We start from the raw sequence: 15,284 nt of genomic DNA, 5'->3' as shown, positions 1-15,284 counted from the left end.
GTGTGTATGTGAGTTAATATGTTTGTGAGTCAGGGAAATCAGTCAGTTAGGTGGAACAATGTGCTACAAAGCTGTTTGCCCCCTTTTTTCTTGTGTATGCGTGTGTGTGCGTGTGTGCACATGTGAATGCGTGCGTGAGTAACGGGTAATGATGCGGATAACATTATTTTGTAAAGCGTGGTATGTTTCATTCGTTTTCAGCCAAAAAAAAAAAAAAAAAAAAACCTCAACGCAAAAAACCCAAATGAACTTCAAGGTATGAGTCATTCATTCTATATATACCATTACCAATTAAATTAGACGGGTTGTATTTATCAGAAAAAAGGCAGCTACATCCAGTCAACACACATAAGTCTCACTGATCTATGAGCACAAAAAAGCAAAAATGTAAGCTCGTTTGTCTTTTTATCAAACTTTAAACCACTCCACTATTATAAGGAACTTTACTTGTAGTTGTAGTTACATTGTTTACTAAACACAGTCATTTTCTTCCCTTATAATTCTACAAACAAAAGGAGGTAGCAAAAGTGGGGGAGAAAAAGAATAAACACAAGAAAGAAAATATTCTGAAAGTTATGATTTTGACATAAAGGAACTAAATGTCACTTCTAAGGGGATTCCCCTGCAGCGTGCCTCCAGGCCATAACACACGAAATTCACACAAAAGTTAAACTCTGAGGCGATGCCTTCGCACTTTACCAGCAACGATGTTAATCTTTTTTTTTTTTTTTATTTATTTAACAAATTATTATTAATATCCTTTCATCTAGATCAAATTAGTCATATCTTTCTATTTCCATCCATCTGTATTACTGTGTAAAGACTCAAAACATTGGCAAGCTGGGGTGACTCAAAGTTGGAAGATAAGAAAACCCATGGAGAATTCTGTTAAGGAGTATCAGTGCTACTGTATGTTGTATGGCCCCAGTGAGACGCTTTCCACTGCTGATTTCCTCTTGTAAAGATAACCCGTAATGGATTTTCACCAAATACATCACTGTCAAATCAATTGTGATAACGACCACTGGTGCTGTGTTCTACAGCCCCCCAGAGCTGCTTTCTTACAGAAGATTTCATTATTTTTCTCTTTCGAAAACAGCTCAACAGTGCAAAAAAAAGGAAAAAAAGGAAAATTGTAGGTGGGGCAGCTTTTCAAAAGTATAATATCATGCATATATAAGTGAAAAAACAATAAAATAACTGTTTCTTTGATGACAATATAATATTAAAAAAAATATAAAAACTGCATTCCTCAGGCTGCGTCTGGCTGTTTCTGGCACTAGAGTTGATCAACAGACTCACCTGAATGTGAACCAGCCAGGGAGCTGAGCAATCGGGCGTTGTCATTGGGTCCATCAAACAGTTCCACTGAGTCATTCATTGCTGTTTGGAAGACAGCAAACTGACCAAACACCACTGGACAAAAAAAAACAAAAAAAAAACAGACAAATAAAAACAAATTGGGACAAATGATTATTTCAAAATTTGAACAAGTCTTCTGTGCTTTGATTACAAGACTGACTGTAAGCAGTTTTGTAATTATGCACTTACCGAACTGAGGCGACACTGTGATGTAATAGGAGCAAGTCTGTTTTGTCGTGTAGTTTAAAGGATAGTTTGGAGACAAAACGACCCCTTCAGATCCACCGTACTGTCCTCCGCATGGCGCTGTGCACAGAAGGTGATTATTAGAAGCTTTTCATTTAATAGATTTTAGAATGTTATTTAGATATTTTACAACTACAGCACAATAGCCACATGTTTTATAAAGTAGTAAATAAACACATTATTTGAAAATATGCATACCAAAGTACACAAAACCAGGGTATTCTAAATTAAATGAACTCACACTGATGCACACAAATTTTGATTGTTGCAAATTGTGGAGATACTACTGCACAATTAAAAGTGTGCACGTAGCTGCAGTTCTTGGACATATAAAAACCGTATTATTAAAGAACAGTAGATACCGAAAGGACGTAGAATACCAACCCAATACTAATTATTCATCCAACCTGTTGTTTAGCCCAAACAGGTCACCAACCAATCACAAGGTCAACACAGAGAAACAGACAACGACATACAGCTAGAGTCACCCGCTAAACTAACATGCAAAGAGCAGGAGGAAGTCCACGGAGGCACATGAGAACTTACAAACTCGGCACAGAATCTGACTGAGAGGTTTAAACCGGGAGCCTTTTTGCTGTAAGGTGACAGTGCTAAGTACTACACCAACATGCTGTCCCCAATATTAATTAATTTGATGTTAAAAAGACACAGATGCAACTTAGTATGCAGGACTTGGCATTGGTATGTAATATGATACGGTGGTGGTCATATTCATAGCGATGATTCAGGTCTGAAATCCTGTCTCACAGAACATTTGATCAGTGCAGCAGTAACCCCTTGCTCACTTGCATTAATGAAGTTGAGCCCTTCAGGCTCACAGCAGTCTGCTAACATTTGGTATTAACTATATATCCAAACAAATGTGTTTGCGATGCTCTCCATAATATTTCTGCATAAGCTCCACCTGCTACTTTGTAAAATGATTTTAGTAGGAGTCTTAATCAAGGTTGATTAAGACTCCTAGAACCTCTACAACGACGTTAGATCAAACATGTAAATGTATGAGTAATGCAGAACTACATAATATTTATCAATTCAAGTGTGATAAATGTTTTTGAATCTTATTGTCTTGAGTAGGGATGGGTACCGGTGTCCGGTGCCATGATGGCACCGGTTCTGACATAAACGGTAGTAACCAGACCGAAAAGCAGCGCACATTTCGGTGCTTTATTTCGGTGCTTTTTTTTCCTGAGCTGTGATACACTTTAGATTCTAGCCAATCATTTTACGTTTCCGAGGATAGTAGGCGGGGCCAGGTACGTACGTTCTGTTAAAGCAGAGCTACAGATTAAAAATGCCCAAGGCGAAGCGGTTAAAAGTCTGGCTGTACTTCATAGCAAAATATGCAAACTCAGCAGCCTGCAACAAGTGCTTTAAGCTGATACTGTGATACTGTCAAAGGAGGTAACACCTCAAATCCGATGAAACACCTGGCGACGCATAGCGTTTTTTTTAAAAGCCCAGAAATGCGCCGTATTTGATAGCTTGCTGCGAGACCTCACACCGAGCACATCTACTGTGGGTGGGTTGCCTGTTATGCAACATCCCCCAAAAACACGAAGAGGAGAGTCCTGGCCCCTAGCCCTGCCAGTGTAGCAGAAATGATGACGGATGATGATGGCAGCAGCAGCCGTTCTTCTCTGCGTGAGTAGGCTAACCACGTTATTACATTAATGCATGTAAGGTGAACTAGCAAACATCATCATAGCTACATGCTGCTGTCTTCTTGTTTGATGGCAGATACTCCCTTCACCCTGGCTAAAAAGGCTAAAATGACCAAAGAAAAAGTGGAAAACAGTTAAACATGAGAGGTTTAGGACAAAGTTTGTGTTTTTTCCATTGTTTAAGCACTGCTTCCAGCCAAGAGTGATACCATATATGCCCCATAGCTGCAGAAAAGGCTAACATTGTTATATTTTTACAAAAAACAGCTGAACATGAGAGGTTTTTGGACCAATTTTGTGTTCTCCATTCTTTAAGCACCGGTTTGAGCACCGTTTGAGCACCGGCACCGTTTCAAAAGTACCGATTTGGCACCGGTATCGGATAAAACCTAAACGATACCCATCCCTAGTCTTGAGAGTAATCACTGTTCCAAAATGTATATAAAAGGCAGTCCTAGGCACTATGAAATAAATTACTCCCTGAGTACATTCAGATTCTGCTAGGTAAGACTTACAGTGGAGCTATGCCATTACTTGGCTCACAGAATCATATTTTAGGATGGTTCATTAGTTAACAGCACATTTAAATACTGTTAACTGGAAACTGTCCATTCATTATAGGATGTTTGCTTGTTTGTGTTGGTTCCATAACAGACTGGAAATCTGCTTAATGGATAAAATTCTCACACGGTGTCATGACCTTATATAATATAAATAAATATAGACAAAGATAAACATAGCCATCATTTAGAGTACAGAACAGTGAGTTTTTGTTCAGTGACATGTTGTTGTACTCATCTATTGCACATTGTACGCATATTTTTTATGCGTACAATGTGCACAAAGTTTAAATGTTGCGAGCCATTTAAAGGTTTAGAAGGTTTATACTCGCAACCAAGTGCAGGAATGTCTATATTTTGGTGCTCTTTTATTTTTTTATTTCTTATCAAGTGTACTTTTCTTTCAATCTCCAGAGTGGCAGGAAAAAATCCCGTGGATAAGGTGAAAAGGAAACACTCACCTCGCCCTCATTACTATCACTGAGCAAAGCCCTCAACACCCAGTGGAACTGTGGAACTGCTCAGTGGTCAACAGATCAAAGTCTGTTTGTTCTGGACAGTCTCCAGGAGTGACACTGTGCGAGTGTGATCAGTAACATATCGAAAAAGCACACGTTGACTATCAGTAGCAATTATCTGAAAAAACTAAATATCAAAATAAAAAAAAATGTACCCTAACTTGCAGAAACAAATGCCCTTACATATCCTTAACATCAAGGGTCAGCGTAGCCTCATTGTTCCACTTCAATCTGTTTTTAAGATACAAAGAAAAATAAGATAAAAAACTTGAATGCGTTAGTGTAACTTTAACGCTCTAGGTTACTGATTAGAAGGTCAGGGTTTAAAGCCCCAACACTTCCAAACTCCTACACTGAGCCTGTGAGAAAAGCCCTTAGGCCTATCTGCTCCAGGGGCAACATATCATAGCTGACCCTGGACTTTAATCTGAGGCTCTTAACAAGCTGGGATATGCAGGGGAAAAAATATCACTATACTGTAATACACGTGAAAATAAAAGCATCCTCTTCTGCTCCACTGCTACTCTACAACTAAGATAACAACATTTCAAGGAACATTTGGCATTAGTGGCCAAACAGTTTCATCCGCTTTGCTGCTTCAGTTATTTAGGGACATAATGTTGCAATAAAGCGTACAGATTTTAGCCATGTCTCTTTTTCATTTTTTTCCCTGTTCCTGGGAGCACTGCCCATTACAAAAGAAGCTGGCAAGCATATCATTACTCTAATCTCTTGCGTTTTTTTTCTCTTTTCTTCTTCTTCTTTTTTTTAATCCAACTGACTGCAATTGGCTCCAAAGTTGTTTAGTTTAGCAGAAAACTTGTGTTGTCCCCAAATATCACTTGGGCCGTTGTGGCTCCAAGGCTTTGTTATATAATGTAAACGTCTTCTGATATCTATCTGGGCATGTGCATTTGTGTATGAGAGTGTGTATGTATGATATTCACTTAGGACAGAATATATAGGAAATCTCATTTTTCATCTCATCATTAAATGTGGGAAATTGGTAAAATATACATATATTTTTTAAAAAGTGATGTCTCCACTTAACGGAGTAAAAAACAATCAACGACACTGTGGATTCTTTGGGAAAAAAAGCCTCACGCATTTACCCATAAACAACACATCCCATGGCACTATGAAGCATTAAGTGTGATGCAGCAGCAACACTTGGTGGCTATATATCACATTAAAAACAATTCAGGAGAGGGCTATAACAAAGAGCCACATGTTCTTTCATAAGTGAGACCAAAGTTCTGGTGCACCCTCTTCAAAGTAGTTAGTTCCTCTTGACAACAACACAGCGGGATAAAAACTTTAGTGGCTGAATTTATGTGGTGCTGTGCAAGAGCACAGTGTGGGATCTCCTGTATTAGTGTAGTGCAGTTTCAAAAATAGCCTATTAATCCATACCACCAATGCATGACCCACAAGAAACACACCTAACAGTAGCTTGTTCCATCTTTTTGCACCCCCAAGGGAGCTGCAAACCTTTTGCGAGAACAGCATGTGGGTGTGCAGACATTTATATTGCAGGTTAGGTCAGCAGAGGTCATTGACATTTGTGTAAGTGTCTCTGAATGTGTGCGTGCATGTGTGTGCACAAAAAAAACAGCAGCAACTAGCAAATCTGTCAGTGTCACCTTCCCCGGCACACGCACACACTCACCATGTAAGTCTTATCCCTTCCCTTCTCACCTTGTCCGGCCTCTGCTCTTCTCGTCTTGCTATGGTGTGTATCACTTTGGCTTAGTCCCAATGTGCACCCACAATATCAGCTGTGATCCCTAGTGGACTATAATTAGCGTCACCTCCGTGCTTGTTGAAAGTGTGAGAGCATGGGAGTGCAAAGGTTATAAGGACAGCCTGAGAACTGGGCCAGCACTCTGTGAATTAATATACTGCCTGGGTTAGAGGTTAGAGGTCCATCTGTGAAACTAAGAAGTGACACTATATGTGGTTTCATAAAACTGTCTGATAGTAATTTAAAACACAGTATCATGTTAGCCTAAACGTTGTTAGTTGGTAGCCCCTCTAATGTTATTTTTCTTTCCCCTTTTGGATGATTTTGAACATCCACTTCAACAGCCCCTTGAGGATAATTCCCTCAAGCAAAGATTTCAGCATTTCAGTCTTGCGAAAACTGTGGGCTCAAAAATTCCACCAGAGAGCCCTGAAGCACTTTCCGATTTCTCAGTAGTACAGCCTTGAGCCCTCAAGGACTTATCTGCAACATATGTCATAGTCTTTGAGTCCATGTGTGGACATTAAGACTCACTCGGTAAAACTGATTTACATCCTAAGAATATAAATACAACAAAACTTGGTTTCTACTTCTTTGCTAGACAGTTGCTGTACTCCCACCTACTCATCCTCCACCTCCTCCCCACTCATATCCCTCTCTACTTTCTTCCTGTTTCCTAAAGCATCATAGTAATCATGCTCTTTCTTTCTTCTATTGATTGATACTTTCTGGATTGATTTTTGTTGTGCTGTAGCATTCAAACCCTCAGGTCTAGAGGTCTTGTCTTGATCTACCCACAATCTCCCAGTGGTGCTGCTCTAGGCTCAGGTGTCAGCCTTATCAAAAGCCTTCACACACACACACACACATGCGCTTTGATCATTCACACCCTCTGTCTCTCTCTCTCTCTCACACACACACACACAAATAAATGCAAAAGATGCTATGCAAGTCACTCTCTTTCTCTCACACATCTACGAGCTTTGATCATCAACACACACACACACACACACACACACACACACACACACACACACACACAACACTCTTGTAGTACTTTCTGCGTCTCATTTTCCCTTTTCTCTCATACAAATATAAAGACACACAAACACACACATACAGGCACAGCAGGGCTCATGGTGGCAGCAGGAGTACAGGAAAGAGTTTTGAAATGTCCTAAACTTTTAAAGTTGGGTTGCAGTTCATCCAGTAAGTGTTTTTTGGAACCATAAACACAGCCGCTGCTGTCACTTCAACATTTCAAGAAAAGGATTCATTTGTCAACAGCGTAATAACCACAGTTCTTGAGCACAACATATACACAACAGAATCCATTATTTATACTATGAAGCACAATGAGAATGAAATCCATGAAAACTTCAGGAAAAAAAATGGTTATGCCATTTGCTTTGCATGTCTTGCACATTTCAAATGTCTTTATCTAATGACATTTTTTCTCATAAAAAGTAGCAGTAAAATGAAAGTAGTAAAGTATATGTAAGTCTATAACCCTTTTTATAGAAACGGAATGATTAATACAATATAAGACTTTCTCTGTATTCCCTGTACTACCTCGGATCCGGATTTATCATTTTCACCTTGAAGTTGCAGACATAAAAAACATACTAAGATCCAAAAAGCCAACATGAAAAGTCCTTTTAGACTTATACCTGCTACTCGCAATATGTTCTCTGGATCAAGTCAACAAGCATGTGCCCTGAACACCAGGAGCACTGGCAGCAAATGCGAGCGTGAATTAACATGGGCAGAATCCACCGAGAAAGCGTGAAATTACCGGTGCTCACTTGGCAAATTCGGTATAATGCACCATGCTACAGCACTCATTCCACCAGTATAACAATTTTAGTCTTTTCATACTTGTCAAGAGATATGCTGCTTTCATTCACCTTTTCATTCCAGTCAGTTCTTGTCTACAATATATTAGGTAATATTTAGTTCTTTAAGTATTGACACTGACCATAAACTCAATATTTCCTCCAGATGTTTTAAATTAAAAGCTCGCCAGGAACAGGAAGCATTATGCCCTATTAGCTCTCTGTAAGGCTTTTAATTGTCCTTCTTCCTTCTTCTGCAGACACAACACATTAACTGTGTTTACAGATAGCACTCGGAAAAAGTTCAGAAGGAATTTTGGATCCTTCTTTCTCCCAGAACTGCTTCATAAGAGCCATATTTATAACCTGCTGGGTGCGAATGGCTCTAAGAGGTTATGATGCATTTCTATTCGATTTAGATCCGGGTCACTTCAATACCAAATATCCTTTGATTAAAATAATTCAGTAAAAGACTTAGTTCTTAGATTTTCTAAGCTTTAACTGAGCTTCCACTGGTTGACAGTCACCCTCACACTATCCCGTAACTTATTTTGATAAAAGCATTTCGCCACAGTGATTCTTTTACAAGTTTACATAATGGCATGCAGTGCTGCTTTTACACTGTAGAGAGTTTTGCACTTTGTTTTTTCTAAATAATTCAACCTTGGCTTATAGTCAAGAAAAGTTGTCACTGAAAAGTTCTGATATTTGGTAATACATTTTTGGAGCACAAAAATATAACTCATCTGCTGATGAGTAATGTAACTTCCAGCTTTTCTACCTTGAATCTAAATACCTTTTATTGATTTCATTTGAATGACTATTTCTTGCCTGAATGTCAACATTGAATAATGTACTTAGTATGGACTTTGTTTGTCTCCTCTATGATCAGTGCTTCTTATGCATAATTCTGCAGGGATCGCTTACTTTTTCTACCACTCTATATGCACGCGTGGTACGATTTTTTGGGGTATGTGTGTACCCATGTGTTCGTTCATGCTGTGTGCGTTTGTAAGGAAACTGCCTCTAGGCGGCACTCTATTATAGCTATGTCACTCTCTCACTTTACCTCTGTGTCTCTTCTCTCACATAAACACACATACACACATGTGGTCTTACACACAACCCTATCAACAGTCACGGAGAATTCCTTCTTTCTCGCACCAGCTCTTAGTTACCATGGAAACCAATAAAAGAGCGGTTTGAGATGGGAGGTGTTTGTATGTGTGTCTAAGAGTGTGTGCGTGCGTGCATGTGTGAGAGAGAGAGAAGGCAAGAAGAGGCAAGAGAGCTAGAGAGAAATTGTGAGAGAAACATACAGAGCAAATCAGACACAGACAGAGGAGGTAGGAGGAAAGTAAAATAAGAAAGACAGGATGAAAAAATCTTGAATAGAGATACAGGGGAGAGTGAGAAGTAGTTACAGAGAAAAAAGCAAAGGAAAGGAGTAGAAGGGAGATGAGTGAGGGGGATGAAAGGGAGAAAAAAGGAGACGGAGGGAGTGTAAGTGGAGATGTATTATTTAAAGAGGTCTCACCCTGTCTAATGAGTTTGGTCTAAAAGCCCCAGGAGCTGCCCAAAGATAGAGAGACAGACAGAGAGACAGAGCAACTTCCCTAACTATGCGGTGAGAAAATTCAATGTGCAATCAGAGCTGAGGGAGCAAAGGCGAAAGACTGCAGAGTGAGATTTAGTCAAATCGTTCTGCTTTGACTATATGAATTGTTTATAATGTAGGTAATGACAATCTCAGGAGATCTAACCATTTATTGGGATCACTGAAAGGGCAGGAACTAAACTGACTTGCATTTAGGAAACTCTCATCCAGAGAGCAGGCCTGATATTACTGAAATAGTGTTAACAATACGGCTGCCACAAACGATTATTTTGATAGTCGACTAGTCACCGATTATTTTTGCGATTAGTCGACTAATCAGATCATGCATCCATTGGACGTAAAACGTACAGCTTATTGCACCAGCATGCATCTGCTCTTATATAACTGTCATTAGCTTACAGCTTTGAGTGTTTAAGATATGTGCTAACTAAAAATAAAGACAAGATGATAGTTTATTGAATTTAAATGAAATTTGCAGATTGTTTCGGTGAAGTTTAATAAACTCGGCCATCTGCTCCTTGCTATCTAAAATATAACAGGACACTGGAGTATATTCTCGAGCATCTCACACTTCTGATAATCAGTTGTCTGCTTGACGTTTATTCAGCTGTGTAAAAACTATAACTTTAATTTCAGCCAAACCGATTTACTCAGGAACAAATAAAATACTGAAAAAAGCCAAACAATAACATTTTTAAGTTATCTAAGTGACTTATATATATCATGTTTAACCTGAGTAGCGAAAGACGGCGGTGGGTTTGAAAACGATTTGCCGGGAGTCCAGTGTTCTCACCGGTTCTAGTGTGCCTTCATCCCCAGCTAGCTATCGAGCTGGTGGGTAACAGGTGTCTCCGAAAACGTCGGAGCGCTTTTGAAAATATGTGGTGTCTTGATAAACTGAGCAGATATTTGAGGTTTACACAGTTACATTCTCACCTGAAAATATGTTAAACGTTTATTTTGTGACCCAGAAAGAATAATAAGAGTAATATTAAAACTAAATAGCTTCGGGGTTTAACGGCAGCTGGCATCCTTGTACATGCAGTGCTGCCATCTTCTGTTTCAGTCCATTATTACACTGTTAAATCCTACTACTTATTCCTGCGTCTGTTGGGATCTTACAAAGCTTCAAACGACGCATCGACTATTAAATTAGTCGTCGACGATTTTGATAGTCGACGTAATCGTGACTAGTCGACTAATCGTGGCAGCCCTAGTTAACAATAATAAAGTTAAAAGGTAAAAGTAAAAGAAAACATATACACATGTATATGTGTATATATGTAAATACATGTGTATATGTATATGTGTATATACACATGTGTATATGTTGCACACTTTGTGTGTGTGCTTGTGTGTGTGTGTGTGTGTGTGTGTGTATAAGTAACTTAGTTACCAGATAGACTATTTTATTTTTTATTTTATTGATTAAATTATGGTCTTACTGTATAGTAAAACATTAACCTGTGTAACAATACCTGGGCAAAAGGTTGGGGTTGGTCTGCTAAATCTGCTAAGTGGCATTATTACCTTGAAATAAAGTCGATGAAGGAGAGGATGAAATAAAATGACTTGATAACCTCTTATTCTTGCTCTTTTTTTGGGTTTTTTTTGCTTTTCTTAAATACCTACTATGAGTGCAATTATCCCATTCTTATTCTCTCACACCCCTGAATGCCTGTGACTGTCTCCCAGACATTATTAAACAGAGCTTTCACAGGAGACTTTTCAAAGTAGGAATATGTGCTTTATGTCTATGTGCCCATAACCATTTTTAATTCTTATCTCCTTGCTCTGTGGCTTATCTGAATTTTTTACCCACATGGCATTAGTCAGATATGCCTCTCTCACATACACAAACCCATATACACCATGAATGGCACTCTGGCAGGTGTCGTTTCATTGCTTCTCTGAGCTGTCAATCACACAGACAGCTCAGTCCCCAATCCCTGACTGCTTTGATAACGCACGCACGCACGCGCGCACACACACACACACACACACACACACACACGTAAAGACAACAACTACACTTAAATCCAGATCTGGGAATGGGAAGTGGGGGATTGGGGTTTTTTGAATGTGGTTGGTCCTGTAAATAAATAATGAAGCAATATAATCAGCTGCCAGTGTCCCTTGTCCCAAGGACAGACTTTCATTCCACCGTCTTTAACAAGGTTTCAGACTGCAAGCCTTATTCTGTTCTGTTCACAAACTAGTTCCCTTCCCCCTAAGCTCAGAAGATCTTCAGAGTACAATAAGTCCTAAAATCACAAGCTGCAATCCAATCCAAGACAGTGGTGTTAAAGTCCAGTCCTCCACAGAACAAAAGTTTCTCTGGAGAGGCAGTTAAAATATGTTAGCTAGTTGGCACTGAATAAAAAGCATGATTCAAACATTACAAAACAATGGAGTGAGTTGCCAAATATATATGGTGGAGTTGTCCAAATAAAGTCTATGATTTTGAAAGACTGGACCTATCATTCTTCAGGAAGGAAGCTCGATGGCTAAAGCGAGATATACAACCTACAGTGTTGCTACTAGATAGTGTATAACAATGACCAAGATTCATATGAAATTTAGATAATACAGAGAAAATCTTCATAAAGTTCATGTTATTTAAATAAACAGGGGAAAAATAGAGAGAGAGAGTGGAAAAGCAAGGTCCCAATTTGGAATCAAACAGAGAACACAGTGTGCAGTTTCACCTCTGAGTTACCAGATTTCTAATAAATATTCACTGTAACAATAATATTATGGTACAGCAATACGCACAAGGTTGTATTTCCTGATGCGTCACTCCTACCTTTACATGATGGCAGTGCCTTGTTCCACACTGGCTTTCCATCTGGACCCATGACACAGGTGATGGTATCTTCACCTGCTATTGTGTAGCCATGGTGACAGCTGTAGGAGACCTGAGATCCCAATTTATAGTCGTACCCTGTCCGACTGGCATTCATAACATTACCGGGATCAAAACAGGCTTCCCTTGGTTTTTCTGTTGAGAGGGAAAGTGTCTGTATGAGTAGAGTAGCCTAATAGTTTTTATTACAAAATAAAAATTGTATTTACTTTCTTAGATTTTTTTTGCAAACTTATAACAGTACAACAACCTGCGGTACAGAAAAGGCAGTGTAACAATGAGAATTATGATACTGTTAGGAAATACATTAATCAATTTTCTATTAGAATGTAAATAAAGTTTCAGAGCTGTACATTTCTACAATATGCATAAATCTTTATAGTCCAGCATTTCGAATTACAATATGTCCTCCCATATAAAAGGGCAAATAACCCCCAACAAAACAAAACAAAAAGAGCAAACAAGAAGAAGAATGAGATGAAGATAAAGATAAAGAGATAAAGTAGTAAAAGACAAATAGTGGTCAAACAGTGTCTTGGATCTTTATGACTTGGAGCTGGACCAGCTTGTTTGCGTTTCTGTGATCAGCCAATAAGAATGAGATATTATGCCTGAGAAAGGAAATGGGCAGGATGACAGAGAAGGGTGGAGGGCAAGATAGAAGTGAAACAGAGAGCTCATTAAGGCTGGATTTTAATTAGAAAGATGGCAGATGAAAGGTAGTGAATAATGACAAAAGTACAGAAGTGTAAGGTAGTGTGATGAGACCAACAACAGAATAGGTGATGGTCTTTTAAAAAACTAGACATAAATAGGATAAAGGAATCAAGAAGAAAAGGGGATTTATAAAATTTGCCAGAGCAGATCTAGTCTCTACTCAGCTGAACAACTAAGTACTGTATTGACTATAAGCGTTAAATCACCCCTAGTCAAGCCAAACCAGGATAAGTCACAATCACTTGAAGTAAACAACTCATCGGCTGGCAAGGAGCACCGTGTTCGGCTGATAAACAAAAACAAAAAATAAAACAAACCACAAAAACTTCTCCTGTATGAAGGGATTAATAAGAATAGGCAGATTAAATTTGATCCAGTCTGCACACTAAACAATCCTGCATCGACTTTTTAATCATTACACCCAATGCAAGCACATTATCGTTTTTACATTCACCGTTTTGCATTTCAATGTGCAGAAACAGTCATAAAATACCTTTTATTTGCTAGAAACCTACATTGATTTGCCTTGTTCTTTTCAACCTCATTAGGCCTATACTGAGATGCTATTTTGAAAGTGAATGTTATTGATACGAGTTGTATTTACTATTTCTACTATTACACTCAAAACTATGCTCCTGCTGCTTGCACACTACTGTTACTAACACTATCCTGTATACCACTAATATGTATCACTTTTACTAAAATCAGTACTTCTACCATCACCACAACATTTCTTTTATTGCTGATAATTACGTAATAATTCAGTAATGGGATAGTTTCAAACAGTTGTAATCACTAAAGAATTAATCATAAGCTGTTTAAATCTATTTAATGTTGCCAAATGTAAAGTACACCTGGACATGTCAAGCCAAAAGTTTTTTGGTTTAATTACCTCTATATTCGATGGCGAATCCAGACATGCCCAGCGAGGCATCCGATCTGAATGCAAGGAAGAGACTGTTATCACTGCTCTCTATCCGCTCTGGGGCCTGGTTGCCTTGGAGACTTGCTAGTAGAGGCCCATTAGAGTCTTCACCCTCATAGATGTGCAGGAAGTCGTAACTTGGCTCCATGTTAAAACTGGGTATAAAAAAAAAAAATAAATAAAATCTTAGACCTAAAAAATACTTATTGGTAAGTTTGTTGGTAATTTTCAAAGTGTCCAAACAATTAACACAGAACTGTACGTTCAGTTAGGTATGTGTGCCATTTAATTGCTGACAGTTTGAGCTATCTCCATTGTAATCGTCAACTCATCTCCTTGCTTTCTTTTTGAGATGTTTGATGTTTTATGGATATTTGTCACTCTGTTAAAACGAAGACAGAAATATTTGACCGAAAACGTAAATAACTTAAGACATTCAGAAAAATAGGCAACTGTTGCAACAGCAGTCTTATCATTAGGTTAGTCATCCTGTTGTCACACTTTGAAAGAGGACAACATGTACTGTAACATTTATGGTCGAAGCACGCGTATGTAGAGTTGGATGTCTCGAGACCGGTCTCGAAACCACTTTTAGGTGATCTTGGTCTTGTCTTGGTGCGTCTGTCCTCTCAGTAAGCGAGTGAGACAGTAGACAGCGGTGAGGAGGGCTGTGCGAGTGCATCGCAAAAACACATAAATATGCCTGTGACCCGTAAACGATGCAGCATCTGGCTGCAGTTTAAAGACTTTTTTGTCTCAGTCTCAGTCTTGGTCTTGTCTCGACTTTGTCTTGACTCGGTCTGCTTTGGTCTTGGTCTTGTCTTGGTCTCGATACCCTCTAGTCTTGGTATTGTCTTGGTCTTGGTTTAGGCGGTCTTGACTACAAGTCTACGTGTGTGTGTGTGTGTATAGTAGCTCGTTCTCTCACAGATGGATAGACTGTGAATCAGTTGGTTGGAAGTGTGTGTCTGTGTAAGAGTTTGTGTGTCCAGTCATAGCAAGGAAACATGAAGAGAAAGAGATGGAGAGAGACTGTTTGACATTAAGGGCAGCGATACTGCAAAAGTAGCAGAAAAGTACTGTTCTGTTTGACTTTTCAGCACTATAATGAGCTATAGAAAGATCTTTAGATTTTTAAGTCTCACAAAACATATATAAACTTTTGTTTTGTGAGACTTAAAAATTTGACTTGGTGAGGAAAAAGAAAA

The 15,284-nt window shown here is 38.8% G+C and overlaps 1 protein-coding gene across 1 annotated transcript in view; it reads right to left on the bottom strand.

Annotated features, from left to right (window-relative positions):
• csmd1b (CUB and Sushi multiple domains 1b) overlaps positions 1-15,284 on the bottom strand; it is a 208,127-nt gene that overhangs the window by 73,021 nt on the left and 119,822 nt on the right. The window contains exons 27-30 of the mRNA XM_085452803.1: positions 14,044-14,231; positions 12,375-12,569; positions 1,552-1,668; positions 1,303-1,416 (exon numbers count right to left, since the gene is read on the bottom strand). Coding sequence (XP_085308929.1) covers positions 1,303-1,416; positions 1,552-1,668; positions 12,375-12,569; positions 14,044-14,231 — 614 coding nt within the window. The remainder of the gene's footprint in view (positions 1-1,302; positions 1,417-1,551; positions 1,669-12,374; positions 12,570-14,043; positions 14,232-15,284) is intronic.

This window comes from Copadichromis virginalis, linkage group LG1 (assembly GCF_057382275.1).
Source record: "Copadichromis virginalis isolate Kocher_CV1m ecotype Utaka linkage group LG1, C_Virginalis_male_GT1.1, whole genome shotgun sequence".
NCBI classification, from domain to species: Eukaryota; Metazoa; Chordata; class Actinopteri; order Cichliformes; family Cichlidae; genus Copadichromis; species Copadichromis virginalis.
The sequence above is the reverse complement of the archived record's forward strand: the minus strand, read 5'-3'. Positions and strand labels throughout refer to the sequence as shown.